Raw genomic sequence first — 22,435 nt, forward strand, 5'->3', positions numbered from 1 at the left:
AAAAAAAAAAAAAAAAAAAAAAAAAAAAAAAAAAAAAAGGATGCACTGTGCTTGCAGGTTGGCAGTGGCAGTCTCTAGCACTACCCCCATACATGTGTGTGTACATAATTCAATGCCTACAGTCAAATCTCTACTAGTACCATTAAAACTAGTAGAATGCTAGAACTAGCATTATGTTTTTGTACTGTGGGATTCGATTGTCTCAATTGTTCAGTTCTTAGAGGACAGTTACCGGCATGACTTTGACCTGAACTCTCCCACCCAGTGCCCAGGTACAGTTCAGGAGTTCTCTGGGGCTGGGGCCACTCCTGACAGAACTTATGACTATGGATGTGGGTCACCTCCGGTGACTGAATGATCCTGGACACTCTCTGTTTACTAGAATATACATAGGCTAGAAGTTTGCCATTTAAGAATTCAACCTATACACTTTACATTTTAGGTAGTTGAGACCCTGAAGTCCGTTACCCCACTTAGAGTTTCTGCAGTGCTTAATTCTCTGGTTACAGACCTGTTGTGCAAAAACCCAGTCACACAGCTGAAGGCATTGGGTAAGAAAATCTTTCTACAGCAAGGTAAGCTGAACGTGGCAGAGAGACTGAGGAAATGCCCAGGAGCTAAATGTTACTAAAGTACAAGATAATTGCACGTGACTGAGAAATAACCCTCCTCTCTAAAAGAAATCTGCGAAGCAAAACATACCCTAATTGGAAGCAACTGACTGTGGGAGCAGAGGAAGAAAGTAGAAACGTTGCTTTGTTAATAATACCTGCTCCTAGAATAGGTCAAAACCCCTTGTGGCATGTATAGACTATTTTCTACCCAATTAATTGAACAAAATATCTAAACTGATCTTTCCCTTATGGAGAAAAATCATTATGCTCCATGAAAATGAAAGAAAGGAATGACTGAGTAGCAGCTATTATGTGGCCTTGATTTATCTTGAATTGTCAGGTATAAAGCACATACATGCATATTAGTTAAGCACACCATTTTTTTTGAAGAAATTGTGCCTGTGCTTTTTTTATGGGTATAGACAAATTGTATTCTAACAAGTGAGAAAGAAACTATGGGGACTGAAGGAAAGAATGCATCCTCAACTGCAGTTCAGGCAAAATGCAAAGTGCCTGTTGATAGAGTCAAGAACATGAGAGCCAATTCCCACTGTCAAAGAGAGTTAAGTATGCTCTGTTGTACAGGAGATTGGGCTTTGCCTTTAGAAGTTTCACCTCCACAACACCAAACTGAGGGGAATACAAGCTACTCACAGTGGACAGATCTGTTACAGCTACCTCCACCAGACCTAAATCTGTGGTGCAAGAATATACACGCATCTCAGAGCAATCCTTGGAGCAGCACGTTCACCCAGCTAGAGCATACACCAATGACTGCAACTTGAGCTGGACCAAAGACCCAGCTGCGGGTCAAATTAGCTCTACAAATAATCAGATTCACTCTTTTGGCTAAGCTGCAAGGTGATGAGTCAGAAACTGCAGTTATGCCCAGAAGTGAGGCAGCAGGTCTCCAGGCCACAGGCTGTGCTTCCTCTGAAGGATGGAGAGGCAGATAAGTCTCAGCAAGTCCTACCATAACAAAAGCACTTTTCTTTAGTGAATGTATAGCACTGAAGTCATTATGAAGAATCACAGGAGACACATTCATTTAAAATATCTATTGAAATTACAAATTAAACTCTTCAATATGATTCAAAGTACAAAACACAACATTAAAAGGCTTTCAACAGCTCTTTTATACATCACAGTGTTAGTGGCACAAAATGTACTTACATTTCAAATACATCAACAGAACTATTTTTACACTGGTCAAATACATTATTTATACATACGCATGACTCATTCATGCTTATCCCTATACAAGTTTAAAATACATCCATGATAAAATGATCAAGAAAGGTTCAGTTATGTACCACGTACCTGTACCTAATGTTCCTGGAATTCTTATAAGAGAGAGATACAAATCAAAGCAATAATGAAGACCACAGGGCTCTAAACACAAACAGCATGCCTTACTTAGTGTAAGTGCATTAGCAATTAAGCGCTGATGCAGGCTTTTTTGATGTCTTTAATATCACTGTCATCAAAAGCTGCATTCTATCTGTTCTCCTCAGGATTTTAGATTATGTATGTGAAATGTACAAATTTTGGTTTTAAAAAAGCAAACCTGCACAAAGCTTTATGCATGCTGCACCTCACTGGGATGAGAACGGCCTGTATTAAATATATTTATTCCTACACAGTAGAAGACCTACAGATGAAATACACAAAACTTCATTTTTAGTTTCCTGCCCATAACAATTTTAAATCAAAAGCACTTCTTTTTCTGATCTATGAATATTTTATCCTGTCAGCTCCACAAACAAGAGAGCTTTTCACTAATTTTGATTGTGTTTCCTGCATGTCAGGAGACCAACTGTAATCTGAGAGTTGATCCAGTCAGCTCTTATTTGGGATTTTGCCTAATTCATAAGCCGGAGTATTTGAGGAAAGATCATGCTGTTTGGTATGTGGGGGAAAGCATCCCAAGTTCTTGGCATGCTAAAGTCAGTAGTAGGAGGTTTCAGGATGAATGCCAACATGAATAAAATTGAAATATTAACATAAAACTACAGTATGCATTTATATGTAATCTTTCATCACAGAATTTTGAAGAGCTTCAAAATCAATGAATTTACCCTCACAGCCCTCCTGTGAGGTAGGTAAACATTGGTCCATCCATTTAAAAGATGGTTAAATTGAGATAAGAGGAGATAAGTGACTTGTCCGATGTCACGTGGGGAAAACTCAATGCTACTGTCATTGAAGTTGGTGCAGGCTATGTTACTGATCTCTCTCAGGACTGATTTCAGCCCAGCTAATGAATGGCAAGTCTAGGGAGATGCAAAGCCTCTGGAGTCCGCACTCCACACTCAGTCCCATGCTCACTAGGTAGGACACCATTTTACCCCAACAGAACATGCAAATGATGTACTGTTACAAACTCCATTAAAAACAGCATTTAAGACAATGCAAAAAACCCTAAATATAGCATAACCATAAAAACGCAACAGAAATCATGCAGTGAATCTTATTTTTCTGGTGAAAATCTAAAAAGCCAAAGCTGTTGTAACAGAATTTCATCTGAAAAACAGCAGAGACAAACATTCGCTTTTCCATGGCAGGGGGTTTAAATGTCAGAGTTTAAAATAATGTGTTTACAATTCAATTTCACGGTATTAAATGTCACACCATCAACATAAGCTGTAACATAAACCCGCCCCAAACTCAATACATCACTGCCAGAAGTTGCTACTTTGGAAACAAAACAGCATTAAAAAAAATAAAGAAAACAAAACCAAAAAAATCCCCGAGAAGAATACAGATGGCATGACATTTAGCAAACCTGAAAGGATTAGGTATTTGGTAAAAATATGTAGGCATATAGTCTATTCCAAGAGCCAGGATGTGAAACAAGAAATATGTCATACAAATCTCCAGTAGCAATTCAAGTATGTTGAGATCGGAAACAGAGATATACTGACAGAAGTACACAGTTTTCTGATTATACATAATGTTACCTGTGAGCATTAATTATAAACTATCATTTGAAAATGTCTGTATTTGTAAAGGACTTCCTTTTCTTTCCTTTTTTTTTGAAATCTGGAAATGCATTAATTTTGACATTGATTATTAACTGGCCACACAATACTGTGGAAAACTCAAGTTTCGCTGTATTGCCACATAAAGGCCGTCTCTGAGAAAGGCACAGAGAAAATAAACCTCATACCAGGACACTCCGGTACTGTTAACAGGCCACTGCACCTCTGCTGTTTACTGTCATCCCAGTAGTAGAATTAGTCAATAAAACCACTGCCACATACAGCAAAATCCCTTAGTGCTCCCAATTAGAAAATTAACAACTCATAAAATCTTTACGTCCTTTTGTCCAGTTTTTTTTTTTCTCCAGTTAAATAGAGTTACAGGGCCAAGGATGAAAGGTCATAGTTTAAGCTTACCTGCAGGAAGCTGTCCTTTGCAGAAGGGTTTCCATTGCTTCTGCACACTGAAGCTATGACTCAGGACAAGGCAGGTGCTCGGTTTAGGGTACCTCTGGGGAGATGGACTGAGCTGCTGCCAGAGCCGGAGTGAGATAACCGCCTCACTGCTCACTGAACTCTGCAGTGCTCCACACACCCCTTGGGGACTCGCAAACAGTGATCGAATGCACTATCCAGACTTCCCTACAGATATTTTTGAACAACTAAGCAATTTTTAATAACAGAGATAGCTAAAATACTAAAAATACTGTGATAACAAAACCAGGTATTACGAGTAAAGATCTGAACTCTGCATTGCCATAAACAATCTGAAGAAATCACAAGGAGTTCAGACTTGCTGGAAACCAGCTATCCTTTTCCTTCACGTTATAATGGCTGAACTCATTAAAATCAAGCCAAATAAGTGAATTGCAGATAACCTCCAGCTCCCGGAGCTCAAATCTGTGGTTAGATACAGTTTCAATTTGGATACCATTAAACTTGGAAGAAGGGGGAGGAGAAGAAATTCAAGAGTAGTTTTATAAAAAGACAGTGGCCCTTTTCAAAATTGTACCCTACAGTCTTTTTATTTAACAGATAGACAGTATAAAATGAAAGATAATAAAGAAAGGAGTAATTTCCTTATGCTTGAGCTATGAAAACATATGCCCAGCCTGTGACAGCAGCCAGAAGCAGTTGCATTTAAGGGTCTTAATACATTTTCAGTGCAAAGTTATCCTGGCTTCAACATATTCATCCATCTCAGTACATTGATAATGCACAGAAATAAATGATGATGAAAAAACCGCAGTCATACTTCAGTCCACAAGCCATTCAAAAGAATGTTTTCCTTCAGTACTACTCATAGACATACACATTGTTTCAGATGCTTCGTATTTCATGGTAAGAAGTTATTAGTCAAATTCTTGTAGGCTTTAAAATCAGAGCAAAATGCTTTTCAACAAATATTTCTAAAGAGAAACTACAATGATTAATAGTATGTTGATTAGCACGCTTTACTACCCTGGAAAAACATCACTGTGAATTCCGCAAAACTATCAAATCAAGTCAAGTGATTATTTTTCAGATGAAAACTTGTTTCATCACAGCATTGTTATTAACAGCATACACCATATATCATACTATATTAACTCTGAAAATGGGCTAAGTAGTTTAAATGTAAAGTACAACTTCCACAAATATCCCAGGCATTTTTATAATTAACTACAGGGATAACCCGGATGTATTTTTATACTTAAAAGGAAAGATTCATTGATAACCCAAGAGTCTGCTAAATAGTAAAGTTAGTCCTGTATTTTTTAATAATTGCCCTAAAGACAGAAGCAAGCTATCTTGAACTTCCAAAATATTTCAATAGCACAGCTATTTACACATTTGGTTTAAATAGGATTATTTATATATCTCTCTCTATATATATAAAAAGATTAAGATACCTGGATTAGAAGTTATGTAGCCCTGTAAGTGTAGCAGAACCCTAAACAACAGCAAAAAAAAACAATTCAGAAAAACACTAGTGGTCCAGCGGTAATCAATATCATAATGCATTTTTAAAAGAACCTTGATTATATAGCAGGTTTGTGTCACCACTCAACCTTACAGCTTCATCAATTAATTTTTAAAATGTAGCTTTCAATCAAACAAATTTCTTATAAGACTTCAAAAAATTCTGGAAGGCAACAGGACCAACTTTGTCCTTCTAACCCTCCCCAAATTTCAAGAAAGGCATAGGATGGCCTATATGCACCTTATTGATTTTGTTATGCTTGGAAAAATAGGTACTAAAAAGGACATTGTGATGGCTTTAACAAAACCAGATGTGTAATAATGGCAAAGTCACACTAAGTTGACTATCTGATTTAAATGATAGGCAACTTAAATATATACAGGAGTAAGACACCAAATTTTGAAGCGAACAGATATGCAGAAAGTTTAGATTTGTATGCATTTTTAGCTTGTTTTGCTCAGGTCATTCAGCACGGTTCCCAGTCCACCAGCAGGGCATCAGAAACTTTTTGCATTATTTTTAGCAGTATCACCTCTTCATTTCAGACAGCTACCTGGGTCCACGGTCTCCCTTTAGCACCAAACTCGCGTTCCATTACCCTCCTTGTCTATTATCAATTGATCTATGCAACAGTAGTAACAACAGTTCCTGGAACCAAGACTGTGTGTCAATGAAAAGCAGAATGGGGCAAGTAAGGCTACAGCAATGTAAGTGCAAGAGGGAAACATCAACAGCAACAATAAAATCAAAACATGTTGTGATGAGTCCAATCTCCTCTCAGTCTAGGTAGGTAGAGGGTCATCATCTCCTTTATTACATTTGCACTTGCAGCACAGAACAAATGGTGTAGCAAGTAGAAGGAAAGGGGAGGCCACCAAAAGTAGAAGACCAAATCCTGCAAAAATTCCTACTACCTGCAAGAGAAAGGAATAGCATTGCATTAGGGATAACAATTGTCTAGATTCTCCTGACACCAGTGCATCATCGGTGTGTCCTTCAAAAGGATCGCAGCAAATGCCATTGACCTTACCAGAGCCAGGTCTTCCACCTAAGTGTACACTACACTCAGCTCCTGCTATCAGTAAACATGAGTGAAATCAGAGAGCTAATGTTCATGTTTCATTGCTCCAGTCAGAACCGTGCCACACAAATCACTTCCATCACACAAAGTGATGCAAACGGTTATTTACCTTTTTGAGTTTTGCTACATCTCAAAGAACTAATGAAGCAACTGACTAGATACTTTTTTCTTGATCAAACCTAAGTGTTAAATATCAAGATCAAGACTACAAGAGAGTTAGAGACTCCCATTTTCAGGTGCTCCCCTTTTTGCTGGAGAAAGCTCCAAAAAGAATCAAAGTTCTGGTGTTGTTCATGGAGAATCTGGGAAGACTCCCACAAACTTCCCACCAGCAGGAACACAAGCTTGGGAATCTCAGCCACAGATTACAAACACTATAGACTATAGGAGGACTTTGCATATGCCAAATGGCTTTTTGCAGTCAGACCTGAGCTCATCCTGCTGCTTCAGGGGACATGACCTAATTCTATCTAAAAGCATTTTTTTCATCGACATTTATTGATCACCCTCTTCCCAGCATGGGCAGAGAACCACAGACCTAGCCATCCTGTCAGTGTGCCAAGCTCTGTTAGTTTCTACAGAGTTTAGATTTGGAAAATTATTAAACGAACATTCAAGTTGAGGTTCATTGCCTGAGGAAGTTTCCCATTTGCCATAGGCAACTCTAAGAGTAATGCTGCAACAATATGCCCGCAAATTATTTGAGAAAATGATTTAGATTTATTCATATGAGAGTGTCTGTGAATAATTTTGAATAATGAAGGCAGGAGTGGAATGCTAATCTGCTAGCAAAACCTCACAACAGAAGGCAAAAAGAAATGAGTGTAGTACTCATTAAGAATTCTTCTAGCCAGGGCTAGATAAGCCACTTCAATTAGATGGCAAATATTTAACTAGCCATTGTATAGATGGGATGATTTACTAGCACTTTTGTCGGCCACGGACAATTTCTCATTCTGATTACTACGTATTTCTTTTTGCAATTCCACTACCCAGGGATTTTCAGAAGAAGGGCTGAGAGGAAAGGCTGGTTGCAGGAGATGGCGCTGTGGGACAGCAGTCACCACCCTCAGACTGCCTCCTGCTACACCAAATTCTTTCAATCTTGGATTTTGGCTGTCCAGGGATAAGGAGCTCAAACTTCCCTGCCCTAACAATTTTATTTCTTGCCAAGAGCAATTTCTTTTTCAGCTTCAGAGGTGTGCACATTTCATTACTCATTCTTTTTTTTGGAGGTGCTGACAATGTGATGCAACTTCCATTTACTAATCTTTGCATTTATTTACTACAGACATAAACCAAAGCTAAATTCTCATCTCCTTTAACAAAACCGTGAGCTGCAATTATTGCCATACTGCTCTTTGGAGACAGCACGCCCTTGCCTAACTATTTGCAGCCCAGGCTAAGAGCACACTGGTCAGACAGAGCCAAGCTGGAAGTTAGCAATTCGGTGGACTGGATTGACTACTGGTAATTTTTATGAGATACCTATTTACACCTTCCTTTCAGCCTCAATATGCCATCAAAGAATTCATTAAGTTTCATTTTGTTTGGGGTTTTTTGTTGTTTTATTTTGGGTGGGTTTTTTTTGGGGTGGGTTTTTTTTTGTTTGTCGTTTGTTTTTTAAACAAAACTGCCTGCTGTTACTTACTCATTTTCTACTTGGTTCTGTTGCTTCTGAAGAAGTTGCTGCCGTACTCAGCATCAAGCCATTCCCTCTGGCCAAAACAAATATTTTTTTTAAATCCACAAACAACAAACCAAAGGCTCACCTCAATTTGCCTTGGATAAATACTGAAAGGAACTTAACATAAGGAAACGATTGCAATGTTGATTTGGCTTTAGTGGGTTTAGCAGAATTATATCCTGACTGGTGGAGAATTATCACTTTCTTTCTCAACAATGACCAGAACATCAAACATACTGTCTAACAAACATATTTGTGCTAACTGCTGTGGCTAAGAACAGATTTCAATTATCAGATTAATCACCTCATATTACAGGTATATCAAGAAAGCTGATGTACCCACACATTCCCTAAGATACCATTGGCTAAGCCAAGAAAAACCCAGTCCATAGCTCAGGCACCCAGGGGTGCATGTGGAGGAAGAGGGGTGCAATCCTTCTCCTTTTATTTCAGTTTAGCTTGTTTGTCCAGACTTGGGGTTTATTCTCTAGACTTGGGGTTTATGCTCAAATGGAAAGAAATCTGTACTTCACGAAAAGCACTTCATCTCAAGCTAAGGTAGATATTTACTGGCACACAGTTAATGTAGGAAGAGATGACTCAGATACCCAGATGTCCCTGTACCTCTGAAGTGACTGTAAAGGCAGTAGATTGGACTAAGTCACACATTGGCATTTATTTTTTATACATCGAAGTAGTGCAGAGAGCTCTTCCATTACCAGCATTCATGCTGGGTCCAGCAAGACTGGAGCTAGACTACAAGAGGTATCCCCACACTCTTTGTAATTGTCAGTTTGAATCTGTGTTTGGAAATACTGATAAACTCACTGGGTTACCTTCTATCCAGCCTACACGAATGAGTCAACTGGAGTCCATAGCAAGATACTGAGCATACTCAGGCTAATTCCTTTCCAGTTCTGGATCTGGAGCTAAAGATCCCTTGCAGGATGAGCTTCCCTGTTAATAGTATGGATGGATGCAATCTAGTTTGTCCTTCTTGTTTACTGAGAACGTATCTTGTACTTGAGAACTGGCTCTGCAAACACACCCTCCCTAGTTCTCAGTAGTTTTCTGCCAAGGAATGTCCTCTCCAAGCTACTGCCCTCTTTAAATCTGCTATGAAAATTAGTTACCATTTGGCACAGAATTTTACCTGAAGGTGTTAAAATGAGTAAGGCAAAGGAAGGCAGTATGACAGTAGTAGACCTGTACAGAGCTTTTAAAGATCTGAGCTTTACCTGTGTTCTGTGCCAGATAACAGATGCCCTGGAGTGTCCCAGCTTATTTCGACAAGGTCCTTTGTCGTAATGTATAAGGAGAAAATCATCCTACAAAATATTAAATGAAAAGGTATACATATATATATACACAGAAGTACAAACTGTTCTTCAAGTTATAAAATACTATTTCCTGAACTATATAACCAGGAATTGTACAGGAAGATCAAAACTTGGTGAGGTGGATATGGCCAGGTCTAACTTTTCCAAAGTGCTTTGTTTACAGTTAAGTGTCTTCACAAACAGGTTTGTTTAGCAAGTGTTATATATCTATAATGAATTCTTCTCCCAAAGGCTCTCAACCTGCATATTTAAATGCTACTATGGAGTTTAGCAAGAGGATCCAAGAAGATAAGCTGCCCATTGCATAGATTTTACACACACACAGAAAGCACAAAGGAAAACGAATACTTGTACCGCAAACTTCCCAAACTTGGTTCCTTTTATTAGTTAAAGAATAAAAGGACAATATAGATTTTTGAGAAATGTCCCTATCTGTCCTGCCATCCTTTGGCAAACCAGCCAAGATAGCAGGTCTAGTACCAAGGGAACACTGTTTTTTAACCGAGCACATGAGAAGCTTGTGACTTAAGGACTGTCAGTAAAGCATTCAAATGGGACAACCACAGGATTTGAATAGTCAGAGTAGCTTTCAGGAACCTAAAACATTTCCTTAGCTATTGTTAACGATGCTATAAAATAAAACAGATGACATGGAAACAGATGTTGTATATTGTATATACTCTGATCCTCGGGCACGATAACAGGCTGATTTTAAAAAAACATAAACATATGACAGCAGCAGCTTATAGACTGACAAATTCCTGGTGTTAGGAGAACATTGTATTCTTTTTCATATGTCAGATCTATTTGTCCCACAGAATACAATGAATGGGAAACAAATCTGACTGCTAGGCTCCTGCATGGTGACGCACCAAATCTAAAATTTGTCTGATAAACTTCCACAGACTGAGAACATTGCTATACTCATCCTGTAACTCCTTCAAGAAGGCAAACGCTGAAAAGTCAGCACTAAATGATTATTAAAAAAAAAAAGAAAAAAAACCCAAACAAACCCATGTTAGTTACAATGTAAAGATTGCAAACATTTTTGTAAAATTTTACTTTATAATGATTATTTCCTGACTCACTTAGACAAAATGCTAAGATAACAAAGGTCAGACAAGTAAAACAGAGCATACAAATCCTACCAAATTACCAGCATCAGCTCTGGTGGGTCACAGTCCACCAAGTTGGGCAGAAGCTAGTGAGCTACTATTTAATTGATTAATGAGACAGCTGGATGGCAAAGCAATGAACTTGTAAGCTTCTGAGAATCAGAGCGCATGGCATGTACTCACATCAAGAGATTCCAGACAGTACCAGCAAAAGGCATGTTTGCAGTTCTTACACATCATTTGGGCACAGCCTTCATCTCGTTCAATGTAAACTTTACACTTTGGACAGCGTTTGATTGGAGCATCATCTTCTTCCATTTTGAAAACTGAACTGTGGGAGAGAGTGAGGAATTAATAAGATGTGTGGCCATAAAGAAGAGAAGAACAACTAAGAAATGTGCTAAGAAGGTAAGCCTACTTTTTAATTAAAAAAAAAAAAAAAATTAGCAGAGATCCAAGTATTTAACTGAGTTTTGTTATTCAGATATTTTGGCTATACTCTATTTTTCAAACATATCTCTAGAAAAAAGTGTTTAATGACTGCAGTGCCTACGTAAGAGTCAGGACATTTTCTCTACCAACTGTTTTTGTTATCTAGTGATATTAATAGATATTATACAGTTTTCTCCTGGAATATATCAGATGAGCAGCAATTAGTTCACACCTAAATGCTTTGTATTTCTAGATAATTTTCCTTTTTCCTCCTTTCTTCTTTCTGAGAAAAGAAGAGGAAGCAATCCATTGATGGCACAACAAGCCCAGACCACATTCCTTCGGACTGGGGCACCAGGGAGAGATTGCTTGTCTCTGCCCTCCTTGAGGATCCTCCCTAGGAATTTCCTTCCAAATCAGGAACGACGAGGTTTCTGGGGCATGCCGTTCTTTCAGAGTTGATCTCTCTGTCTCTAACACTGTCCTAATGAGCCATGGTTCATGTGTTAGGGTCAGCACCGCCCCTCCTGTCTTGCATCACTGTGCAAAACCATAGGATGTCCCCTTATATAGTGGGCACAACACAGAGGAATGTGGAAACACTAGAAGAACATTTATTTCCCTCAAGAGGCTTTCTACCATATGCAGGCTTTATGTACACCAACAACTAAAATGTACCTTAACAAATGACACTTCCTGCAGCCACTGCCAGTGGGAGATACAAGAACGACTGATGGGGAATCAGCAGTTTGCTGGAAAACAGGACTGACCCTTGACTGATTGACCGATTTGCCCAACAGCAGGATAAAGGGACATACACGTGTTAGTCACGCTCGGGGCAATCATATTACAGAAAAATGCTTTGAATCCATAAACTGTATAAGAAACTCCAAATGCATGGTAGCACCAACTGCTACTTGCACATTATGCTCCAAAATAAGGAAAAAACAAACCTCAAGGGAGTAAAAAATGAAGCATGAAATAAAAAATAAAAGCAACCAAAACACTAAGGAAAATAAATAAAGTTTTTTATCTTGCCATGAAGTTTAGTGAGCTTCAGTTATGGTCAAGCACACACAAAAAGCATGTCCAAAAGTTACCATATTTGACCAGGAACTCATGACAGCATCCTAGCTAGCCATCTGTTACAGCAAAGCTTGAAAGAAGACAAGTTATGAATAGCTAAGTCCATGGCTGGCCAGGGCTTTAACGATACCTTGAACTGCTATACAATCATTGAAAAAGCCCAAACATTAGGTAGAACACATGCACAATGGCCTTTCTTATTCACTGGCTGCAGTATGCCAGTGGAAACAGCTTGAAGCAGAACTTAAGACCATTGGCCAAATGTGCAGCAGTTGGGATGATTGACAGGGTATCCTAAAAATCACTGTCTGGCATGATGTTACCAACCCTCACGCTGTCCAGAATAGCAGCAGCGATGAGATCTTCTCTGAAGGGAAGCTCATGAGCTTCTCAAAAGGGCGGCTGATAGAGGCTCAAGCAGCTCCTTTGTGCTTTGCCGGGAATGGTGGCAAGGAGTGAGGCTGCCAAGAGCTACCCAGTTTTGGAATACAGCATTAAAGGATCAGGAGTGACTAAGTGAAGGAAACAGCTTTCAAACAAAATATCAGGAAAACGCCCCTTTACTATTCATATTCCAGTTTTTTCAAAGATTGAGTGTTTTGTTTCTAAATACTTGATCTTTTGCAATACTTCACCTTGTTTCTCCTGGAAGAAAAGAGATTGGCATGTTCTCTTGACAGCCTTGACCTGGATGCCAATTAGATTTGCAAGCAGAGCAGAACTCAATGTCACAGACTTTGCACTGGACCAGCTGGGGGTCCTGTGGGCTTGGTTCCTGGAGCTGGCAAACTGCCTGGCAAGTAGAGGATGGACACCAAGTCCGACACGGATCCAAAAGCACTTCTGTAAAGGGGCATAAAAGAATAAAATTCAAAGGTGGTTACAAGGCCGGCCTTCCATAACAATTATTCCAGCAGAGGCTGACTGGCAGGGCATTTGACAACACACATTTTCAAAAGAAGCCTTTTAATTTATGCTACCCACTTCGACATAAATCTGGCCTGCTTTGCAAACAGGCACCAACCTAAAGTGAGTTTCCTGAATTTGAATTAATTGCCCACTTTCATTCACTGAACTAAACTTGTTCTGAGAATGAGATGTTGTGTTTTTCTTCAGTTGTACGTGATGTTAAATAGAGTATATACTATGCAGGTATAACCCATCAGAACGTGTTTTTACAGTGGCTTGCCCAGTAGGACTCTATTTCAAGTTGGCCTCTGCCCTAATGTAACCACATGATTAACAATAGCATAAGACTGTTATACAGTTTCATGCCTTTCTTGGAGGCTGCTTACTGCTAAGTCATTTCATGTTTCAAAGCCCACTGAAGTCAATAAAAACCTACCAATGACTTCCTGCCCTCAGCAAAACCTTACTCTAAGTTCCTTATGGCCACACAGTTCCACATTCCCATAGGCACCCAATCAGCTTATATCCTCATAAAAATTAACAAGGTTCATGTTATCATTACACACAGAACTGCCTAGTAATTCTGCACCAGATGCCATCACAGGAGATAATGGTAGCTCCATAAAAGGGGTCAGTCTACCTCCCCAGTCCCTTGAGTAATGGTAGTCAACTCAAACAGCAAAGCTCGAAATAGAAGTCACTCCCTCCCTTAGTTATAGAGCAATACAATACATAGCAATCTTCCTTCCTTAGCTTATTCCCAGAATGTTGCAATTCTGGGAATCACGCAGGCAAGAACAAAAACAATGTTTTTTGTTTTTTGGTTGTTTGGTTGTTTTTTGTTTTTTTTGTGATGACCAAACAATGCGACTGCATGAACATGTGCAGAGCCAGATTCTGATTTATGGGATTGCTCTGGAGTGATACCATTCCCACAGCCTTGCAATGAGTAGTGTTATATGTGTTACCTCTTTCAAACTGCAGCTTCTTATACCTTTGCATGATTTCTGATGCAACCATGCACTCAATCTGTTGAAGGAAGGAAAAGGAACAGACAAATTTCCAATTAGGAACAGCAATAATCTAAGGCATTTTCAACAAATGGAGACAAAATATTTGTCCTTTAGAGAATTATTAAAAACATATGTTGGCAACAATGGCAGCTGTGACATACAGAGCAAGACACATTCAAACGTCCTGGAAAGAAAAGAAAAAAACCTATTTGCACTAAAAGTGTACCTCATTTTCTTGCAGATGACCTCGCTTTGGGCAGGCAGCATCAGGGCAGCTGATTGCTGTTTCTAGACCTTCTTTGATCAAAAGTTCCACATACTGTTTTAGGCACTGTAAGAGAGCCAAAGATTGAGTTAACTACCTCACCAAGAATAAACCACTTAGTATTTTAACAGCTTTCCTCTGAAAATCAGAAGAACTCAAACTTCTTTGAAAAAACAGATACTACTGTGTCCCTTTTACAACCATGGGCCATGCTCACAGCTTTTGCCACAGTTATACCTTTAAATAGAAAACAAGAAGGTAATTTCCCCATCAAATAACTCTTCCTCAATTTAAAATACGCAGCAAATTAAAAAATAACAATAATGGGGAAAAGAACAAATCAAACAGGGAGCTAGGAGGGGAAAAAAATAATAAATCACCACCAAGATAAAATTAGATTAACCACACTCTTTATATGACTGGAAACCACAACATAGCTTAGTAAGCAGTAACTACCCATAGACAGACATCTGTCAAGCACACCAGAGAGCAAAAGGGAGTGGTGTATCTTGCCGTCTATTTCTAGAAAATAACTATCTGAACTTCATGGTTAAAGATATATCTTTTCCATAGGAAGGAAATATGTGATAATTAGGACTCCCAGAAGAACTAGTTTCCATGGGGACCGAATAATAAATACGGGTAATACTAATACTTCTCTCCCCTAGCAACCACAGCATTTTACCCAAGTCATAACTGAAAACATAGCATCTAACAGCAATGCACAGCACGACCGTGAACAAAACAGAGAAGGAAGGAGGATATTTTAGACTAAGGGCAAATTAAGACCAAACCTTGTTATTGTTGAAGAGCAACCACCCCCCTCCACCCTTCCCACATCAAGGTGAGCGCTACCGCATAGGTGTCTGCTGAGGAGACAAGGGGAGCAATGGAGACAGAGAGAGAGAGATCCTTCTCTCTGCAGATACCGCACAACTTCTACCAGCCTGACACTGCACAGAAAGAGCAAATGAGGATCTGCTTTCCAGCGGATGGGTCACCCTGTGGTGTTCTCACCCTACCTGTGAGCTCAGCTGGCAGTGGCAAACCGGAGGCAATTACAGAAAGTAGGTCCCTAACTCTCTGTTACCAGATATGTGAATGAAGAGTGAGGCTAGACCAAAAGCAGAGTGAAATGAAGATACAAAACAAGCTCAGTGTACAGCTGGGTGGGAGGCAAGAAGGATTACACACTCTGCAGCAAGCTGGCAAAACGGGGACTTCAAGTACTATTTCCAGACACAACTTGCAAAAGGTATGCAGCCGCTGACTCGCCATCAGCCTGGGAAGGCAAAGGGCTGTATCGACCTTGCCAAGTCCAGCGTGCCTAACTGTGGGTCAGAGCACAAAGCCACTTCTTCCTTCCAACCACGCCATCAAACAGGCCCATCAACGAGCACATTTCCAGCCTAACCCTTTGCATGTGGCTTATAGCTGCGAAGGTCCAGACTTTGAGTCTGCTCATTCAGCCTCTTCTCTTTCTGTTCTGCCTCTCGATATGTCTATTCTGCTCCTTTCAGAGGCCCTATCACCTATATTAACATTTTATTTTAGATTTTACCTCTTGCAGCTTGATTGCAGCAAGAACTTCACTTCCTGCCCACATAATTTCTGCTGCTCTGGTACACAGCTTTTCTGGCAGCAACATGCCACCACCTTGATAGCACAACAAATCATTTCTGTCAGATTCGCCTTCCCTGTGTCTCCTACGCAAACCGAGACAACGGGTCTATTTTTTGGAAAAGAAAAACAGAGACTGGATAATTGATATCTTTAAAAGTTTTACATGTGTAAAAAATCCATGTGTGGTAGATTATGGCCTATGTCTTCCTCTTTATCAGTAGGGATTTAATGAAGACAACTGTTCACTTAGTAGCTGGTTTGACTTGCAGAAGGTTTCCAGGCCTTCGCTTAGAGTTCTGCAGGGCAGGTGGTGGAGCAGTTCAAGAGAACCACTAGCAGCAACCACAGCAGGCTGAGCTCTGCAAGAACCAGGTCCTAGGTTGCGTGCCTTGGCAAACTGTGATTTCAGCTGTAGGGAGGTATTAGTGTTGCCATAATGACACTGTTGGCTCTTCCCTTTCCCCTCCATTTGCAGACGCCAAGTGTGGATTAAAATGCAAATGCATACATTTTTAATGTCAGCACTTAGTACTTATAGAAAGTACTTTTCAAGCTGAATAAGCTTTGCCATCATTAATCATTAACGTGGTTAATTCTCTTCCTCAACCTGTTTGGGACCACTGCCAAAGCCCATTCAATTTGTTTCCCTTTCCTCACATCTTCCAAGCAATGACACAGTTCATCCCTGCCACGAGCAGTGTCCAAGGCCTTCCACTGATGTGGCACTGGCCCCTACGTCCTCAAAACGAGCCCAGCCAAAGTGCACTTCTTATGCTACACCTTCTGGGAACACAGATGCTGCCTTGAGGCCATGAAATATTGCCATAAATTAGGCAGAGGATAAAACACTGTCCACTCAAGACTTCCTCACTCCAGAGATTTCTTGGGTGGAGAAGGAGTAACCCAAAGAGGTTGCAAGAGAATTTGAAGCACAGGGTAGCTGTGGCTTCTCTTGAGAGAGGACACAAGATGTGCCACTTGTGTCAGAAAATTTTAAAGTGGCTACAGTACTAGAAATGCACCAGCATACAAGCAAAACAACACAGTAGGATTAGGTACTCAGTTACATTCTGTGAAAAATTCATTACAAAACAATTACAAAAAGATGACAAATAAATTGTTGCTCATTTTCTATGCAGCTTGTAGTTGATCCCATGCTGGAAGAAAATATCTCCATAGCCTTACGGCAATAAAGTACTGCATAGGATGAACGAAAAATGTGTAAGTGTAAGTCACCCCAAACAACTTTCAAAATGAACTGTATTACATAATTTTTCCCAGAGAAAACAGGAGCTGAAATTGGGTACCTAAGGGCTGAGGTTGGAATAAGGTCAGAAGATATCCTTCTTGTTGTACATTGACCCTTATAAAACCAATATGCTGAGGAGCATCTTTATTCTTCCTTTAATGGATGTGTGTCAATGGAAAGTTACTTTTATTTGAAGCAATACTTTTGCTAAATTCCACTTGTTTCTTTCTTTAAAAAAAAACCTCATTGTATTTCAGTAATTAACTAACTAAATATTACTTAAGTAAGTCACACTTGGAGATACTCTAAACCTATCAAAAACTGATGGTGGTTATTCTGTACATTTCTGCTCATGTATATATTATGACATGATGAAGCCAGCGTTAAGACTTGGCATTTCACAAAAAATAACTCTTTACTGAATTAAGTAGGTCATAAGAGGAAACGTTTCCTTTGCATTCAGTTTTGTACTTCATTTCTGTACTCTAACAATCTTCACCTGGAATAATGAAGACCTGCCTAGTCAGCAAGAAGAGAGGACCAAGTGTGTAAGTTTTTAGTCATTAGTCCAGCGACAGTAACAAACCATGTGTGTGCTCCTACTCCTTTCTCAATCCAGAACTAAAACATGTCAGTTTATAACAATCGTTAGGTAAGTTACTCTGTTTTATGTTGCAGTTGCAACAAGTGAACAGGTAATTGTAGTAGCTTAGTTTTCTGTCCAGCATGTATACTCTCAGCATACCAAATAACTCAGGGGAGGAAAAGAACAATTATTATATGATGGCACTCTAGGACACTACTAAGGTTGTTTGGGTTCCTTAACTATACAGATCTATACCTTAGCATTCATTTTACAACTTCCTATATTTTTAAATTAAAAGGAGATTGTAATATACTACCATATAAGAATGTTAGACAGGGAACCCCATGAAAACTGCCACATAACTTTTGTAATTTCCCATGGACAAAGGAAAGCAAAGGACTGCAAAACATATGTGTTATTTATAAACTATATATAGACTATATATATAAAACACATACATATAAACTATATTTAAAACTTTATATCAGGTTATATAAACTGCAGGTCAAGATGCATCGCATGCACCAATTGCTGCCAAACAGCATAAGATCAGTCAGAAGAGACCAGTTAGCTCCCCCAAGCATTACACCTGTATTTTTCCCTGTGTATGCACACTCCGTGTGCATCCCTGCTCTGTCCTCTTTCTGCACACCACTGTTGTCCTTTCTGGTGTCTGGATGACTTGTTCTTTCACCTGGTAATCCAAGAATCCTCCTGTTGTTTGCTGTCCCCATGACAAAGGTCAGGAGCACATCCACTTTGAGGAGTTTTGGCCCAGATCCATTCTCTCACAAGGATCAACTGAGAGCCCAACTCGGCAGCGGTTTTACTATCAGCTTCCTATATAAATTAGGAACACTTTTTTTTTTGCCTCAGCCTCAGAGATAGATGGCTAATATAGGAATTACTTCCTTTCTGAAGCTGCCAAGCATAGCCTAATATTTAAAGCTCTGCAAGAGGAGTTGTACTTCTAACCTTTGTACATCAAGGATTGTGCCACACAGAAAGGTATATTCAGTGACCATTGATGTGCTGTTGCTTTAGGGCTCCACATCATTTTACCTAATGTGATGAAGATCAAAATACCCTATGAGAATCAGAATGGTTATTTTTTGCCTCATTTCCAAACCATAACACATAATTTTATTCTGCTGCATTTAACTCTTAACAAACCTGCACAGGCCACAGCAAAGTCTCAATATAAAGAATTAAAATGTCTGGCTTTTAATTTTGTTTTAGAAGAATTCGAGCAACAATTACGCCTATTTCTGATGATGGTGCTTTGACTTATTTCTCCTGACACCCAAAACCAAATAAAAGCCATCATAATTCATAAGAAGGAATCTGACTTTCATTGTTTCCATATGGGGCAACATTTATCTACCATCTGCTTCGACAGAAAAAATATGTTCACTTGGTGCCTAAGGTAATTTTACAATACAAAATGCATGTAATTAAAAACACTTGAAGATACTTTTGGTGAACGTCTTCATTTTTTAAAATAGAAGAGCATACCTTTTTGAAAAGTTATAACAAATTTACTTTTAAGAACATGTTGTTGCTATGATCACAGGAAACAAGGAATGGCTTTTCAAGATGTCACCTTTTCTTTGAGAGTTAGACAGACAAAAAGATTATCCCGTATTATTTTCTTAACAGCTGCTAGGTGGATTTTGTCAAAAGACAGACTTCTGACTACGCTAATGCTGCAGATGCAAGTGCCAAGTCATATGGGGAATTTTATAAATAAGTCAGTGGATTTGGAAAGGCCAAAAAAGCATGACAGGATTGCAGAGCCAAGTGTATCATCACTGTATCATTTGATTTATTTCTTAAAACTTTAAATGTATTTTTAGTCCTGGCATTAGGCCACAGCCATTCCAAAATGAAATGTGCACGACACGCAAAAACATCACATGCTGATATTGGTAAAACATTTTAAAAAACCCAAACAACTACTGATAAAATTAAAAGGGAAAAAAGAAGAACTAAAAGGAAAGCAATCTAGCATTTACCAAGTTCTAAAAAAGAAAGGGAATTAATTTTTTACAACACATTTGTTAAAGGTGAATATTAAAGGTAGACGAAGGCAGTTGCTACTGTGCACAAATATTAACCAGGTAAATAATCCTTCACCTTGGGCAGACAATCACTAAGAGTTTTGCACTGCACTTCAGGAACACAAGGATGGGCTGGCATGCTTTTTCAACACGGGAGATTTTTTTTATTATTTTTAACCAAAAAATCCAATTCTAAAATTAGTAGGCCTAAGTTTCAATGCAAAGAGGGGAAATGGAAAATAATACTGGGAAGAAAGCTCAAAGTAAACAAGAAAATGTTTCCAAGTAAGATGATTATTAACATGTAGACTAAATTGCTGAAGTCTCACAAATTCTATACAATCTGCAAACCAGGATTAGATGAACTTCTAAAAATATACATACATATATATACACACATATATTTATATAAACTTGCATTCAACCACATGAAGAGTCAGGAAACACTGGTTGGTATTTTATGACCCACATTACAAATGACATCAGGCTGGATGAATGTAATGATCCCTTTTGGCTTTACATTCTAGGAAAGAATACAAAGAATACGAAAGGATATTAAGTGAGAAGCACTTACTTAGCAGTGTTTTGTAGCTACAAATCTACAGTTTCGTCTATGGGTAGTTTTTGTGCTAAAGGACACTAAGCCAAAGCTCAAAATTCATGTGATGAGGCTACACAGGTGAACAAAACTACTGCAACAACTACTTTTGATAGTATTTTATAATATTATGTTCTACGTACCAGGTATTTTTCTTTACATTACTTAAAAATGAATACTGAGAACGTAGTATCTGTTCTTGCCAGAAGACAGTGTAATACCAAGGTTATTCCACTGCTCTGTGCTAATTCCACTATGCTAATTCTGCAGTCAGTCTGGTGAATAGGTATTTATACTGGTAGAAACATTGTCCGAAAGTCTTTCGGGTAATGTGATCTAGTGCTCATTTTTAGCTTTGGCTTAGAATAGTAAATAGTGATGCAGCGTGCAATACTCACCAGGGCAGGGGTAGACAGTGTGCATGAGAGTGAGTGAATGTCTCTCACTACAAATAAATCAGAGAGATGTATTTGGGTGTCCACGTCTCAGGTGGAGGCTAATACTCTTGGAATAATAGCTCCCTTCCCTTTTGTCCAAAGAGCAAACTCATTCTAGACTAAAGAGCTTTTCCCTGAAGAGAATCACTTTCTAGAAAGATTTTCCATTTAGACAAAGCTGAACAATCCCAAGAGGAAAAATTCCCCTAAAATAAGCAGCCTATAGCTGGGGTATTCTCTGAAGAGGGAAGAGTGACCCACTAAGGTTTGAGCCCGAGTCTTTCCTATTCCTGTAGAGTAGGGATTCCTGTAGCCATACAGAACTGCCATATGCTACCTTTTTTTAATATTTCGGTAGATACTTCTAAAAGCAACAGGAACGCTCATCTGGTAATAAGACAAATACATTTTTAATCTTAGTGTTTCGTAGAAAAAGAAAACTACTTTCTGCCAAATTTCCACGGTACACGTAAAGCATGCAAGAAAACATGTGAGAGGAAAGAAAAAAAATGGTAGGTTCCTTGGAGATCTCTTAAGCTTCTTTCAAACTTACTACATGGCCTTTTTGTGTAAAGTAGTAGCTATAGTACTGCTCAAATCTATTCTTATTTAATCACAGGCTCAACTTAGAAATACTCTTGCACTGCTGCTCCAGTGTGCACAATTCTCTATGGCAAATCTACAATCTGGCTTTTCAGTATCACCCTAATCCTACTTGGTTGACAAGTGGCTTACGAGAAAATATCTCTGCATACCTAACCAGAGATCTGTTTGAGGCATACATATGACCGTGGGAGTGAACTTTTTTTATTTATTAGATATACTGTCAGCTATACTGACCAAATTCAAGAACACAAGCTACACTGAACCTCACAAACCACCTAGATCTCAGAGTCAGATGTACAGTAGACAGATGTTTAATGTTTGTGATACTACGTTGAACTTTAATAGATCATTTCCACTTCTGTAGACATCTTCTCAGAGATAATCTATTTTCAGAGATAAACTATTTTCAAAGAAATCTTCACTACCAAAATTCCAATTTTTATTAACCCTGCAGCTGATTCATCATCCTTAAGAATAAATCACAGGAGGAAACAGTCACTTGTTCAATATCTTGTTCAATATCTTTATCAGTGATCTGGATGAGGGGATTGAGTGCACCCTCAGTAAGTTTGCAGACGACACCAAGTTGGGCGGCAGTGTTGATCTGCTCGAGGGTAGGAAGGCTCTGCAGAGGGACCTGGACAGGCTGGATCGATGGGCCCAGGCCAACTGTATGAGGTTCAACAAGGCCAAGTGCCGGGTCCTGCACTTTGGCCACAACAACCCCATGCAGCGCTACAGGCTTGGGGAAGAGTGGCTGGAAAGCTGCCTGGCGGAAAAGGACCTGGGG

General features: G+C 39.1%; 1 protein-coding gene across 1 annotated transcript in view; it reads right to left on the minus strand.

Moving 5' to 3' along the window:
• Positions 1–1,657: 1,657 nt before the first annotated feature.
• Positions 1,658–22,435, minus strand: part of RNF144A (ring finger protein 144A) — a 54,152-nt gene continuing 33,374 nt past the window's right edge. Inside the window, exons 3-8 of the mRNA XM_009332501.1 lie at positions 14,448–14,552; positions 14,177–14,237; positions 12,935–13,142; positions 10,965–11,112; positions 9,565–9,654; positions 1,658–6,472 (exon numbers count right to left, since the gene is read on the minus strand). Of these exons, the coding sequence (XP_009330776.1) occupies positions 6,341–6,472; positions 9,565–9,654; positions 10,965–11,112; positions 12,935–13,142; positions 14,177–14,237; positions 14,448–14,552 (744 nt within the window). The 3' untranslated portion in view covers positions 1,658–6,340. The remainder of the gene's footprint in view (positions 6,473–9,564; positions 9,655–10,964; positions 11,113–12,934; positions 13,143–14,176; positions 14,238–14,447; positions 14,553–22,435) is intronic.

Source organism: Pygoscelis adeliae, unplaced genomic scaffold (genome assembly GCF_000699105.1).
Source record: "Pygoscelis adeliae isolate BGI_AS28 unplaced genomic scaffold, ASM69910v1 Scaffold168, whole genome shotgun sequence".
In the NCBI taxonomy this organism is placed as follows: domain Eukaryota; kingdom Metazoa; phylum Chordata; class Aves; order Sphenisciformes; family Spheniscidae; genus Pygoscelis; species Pygoscelis adeliae.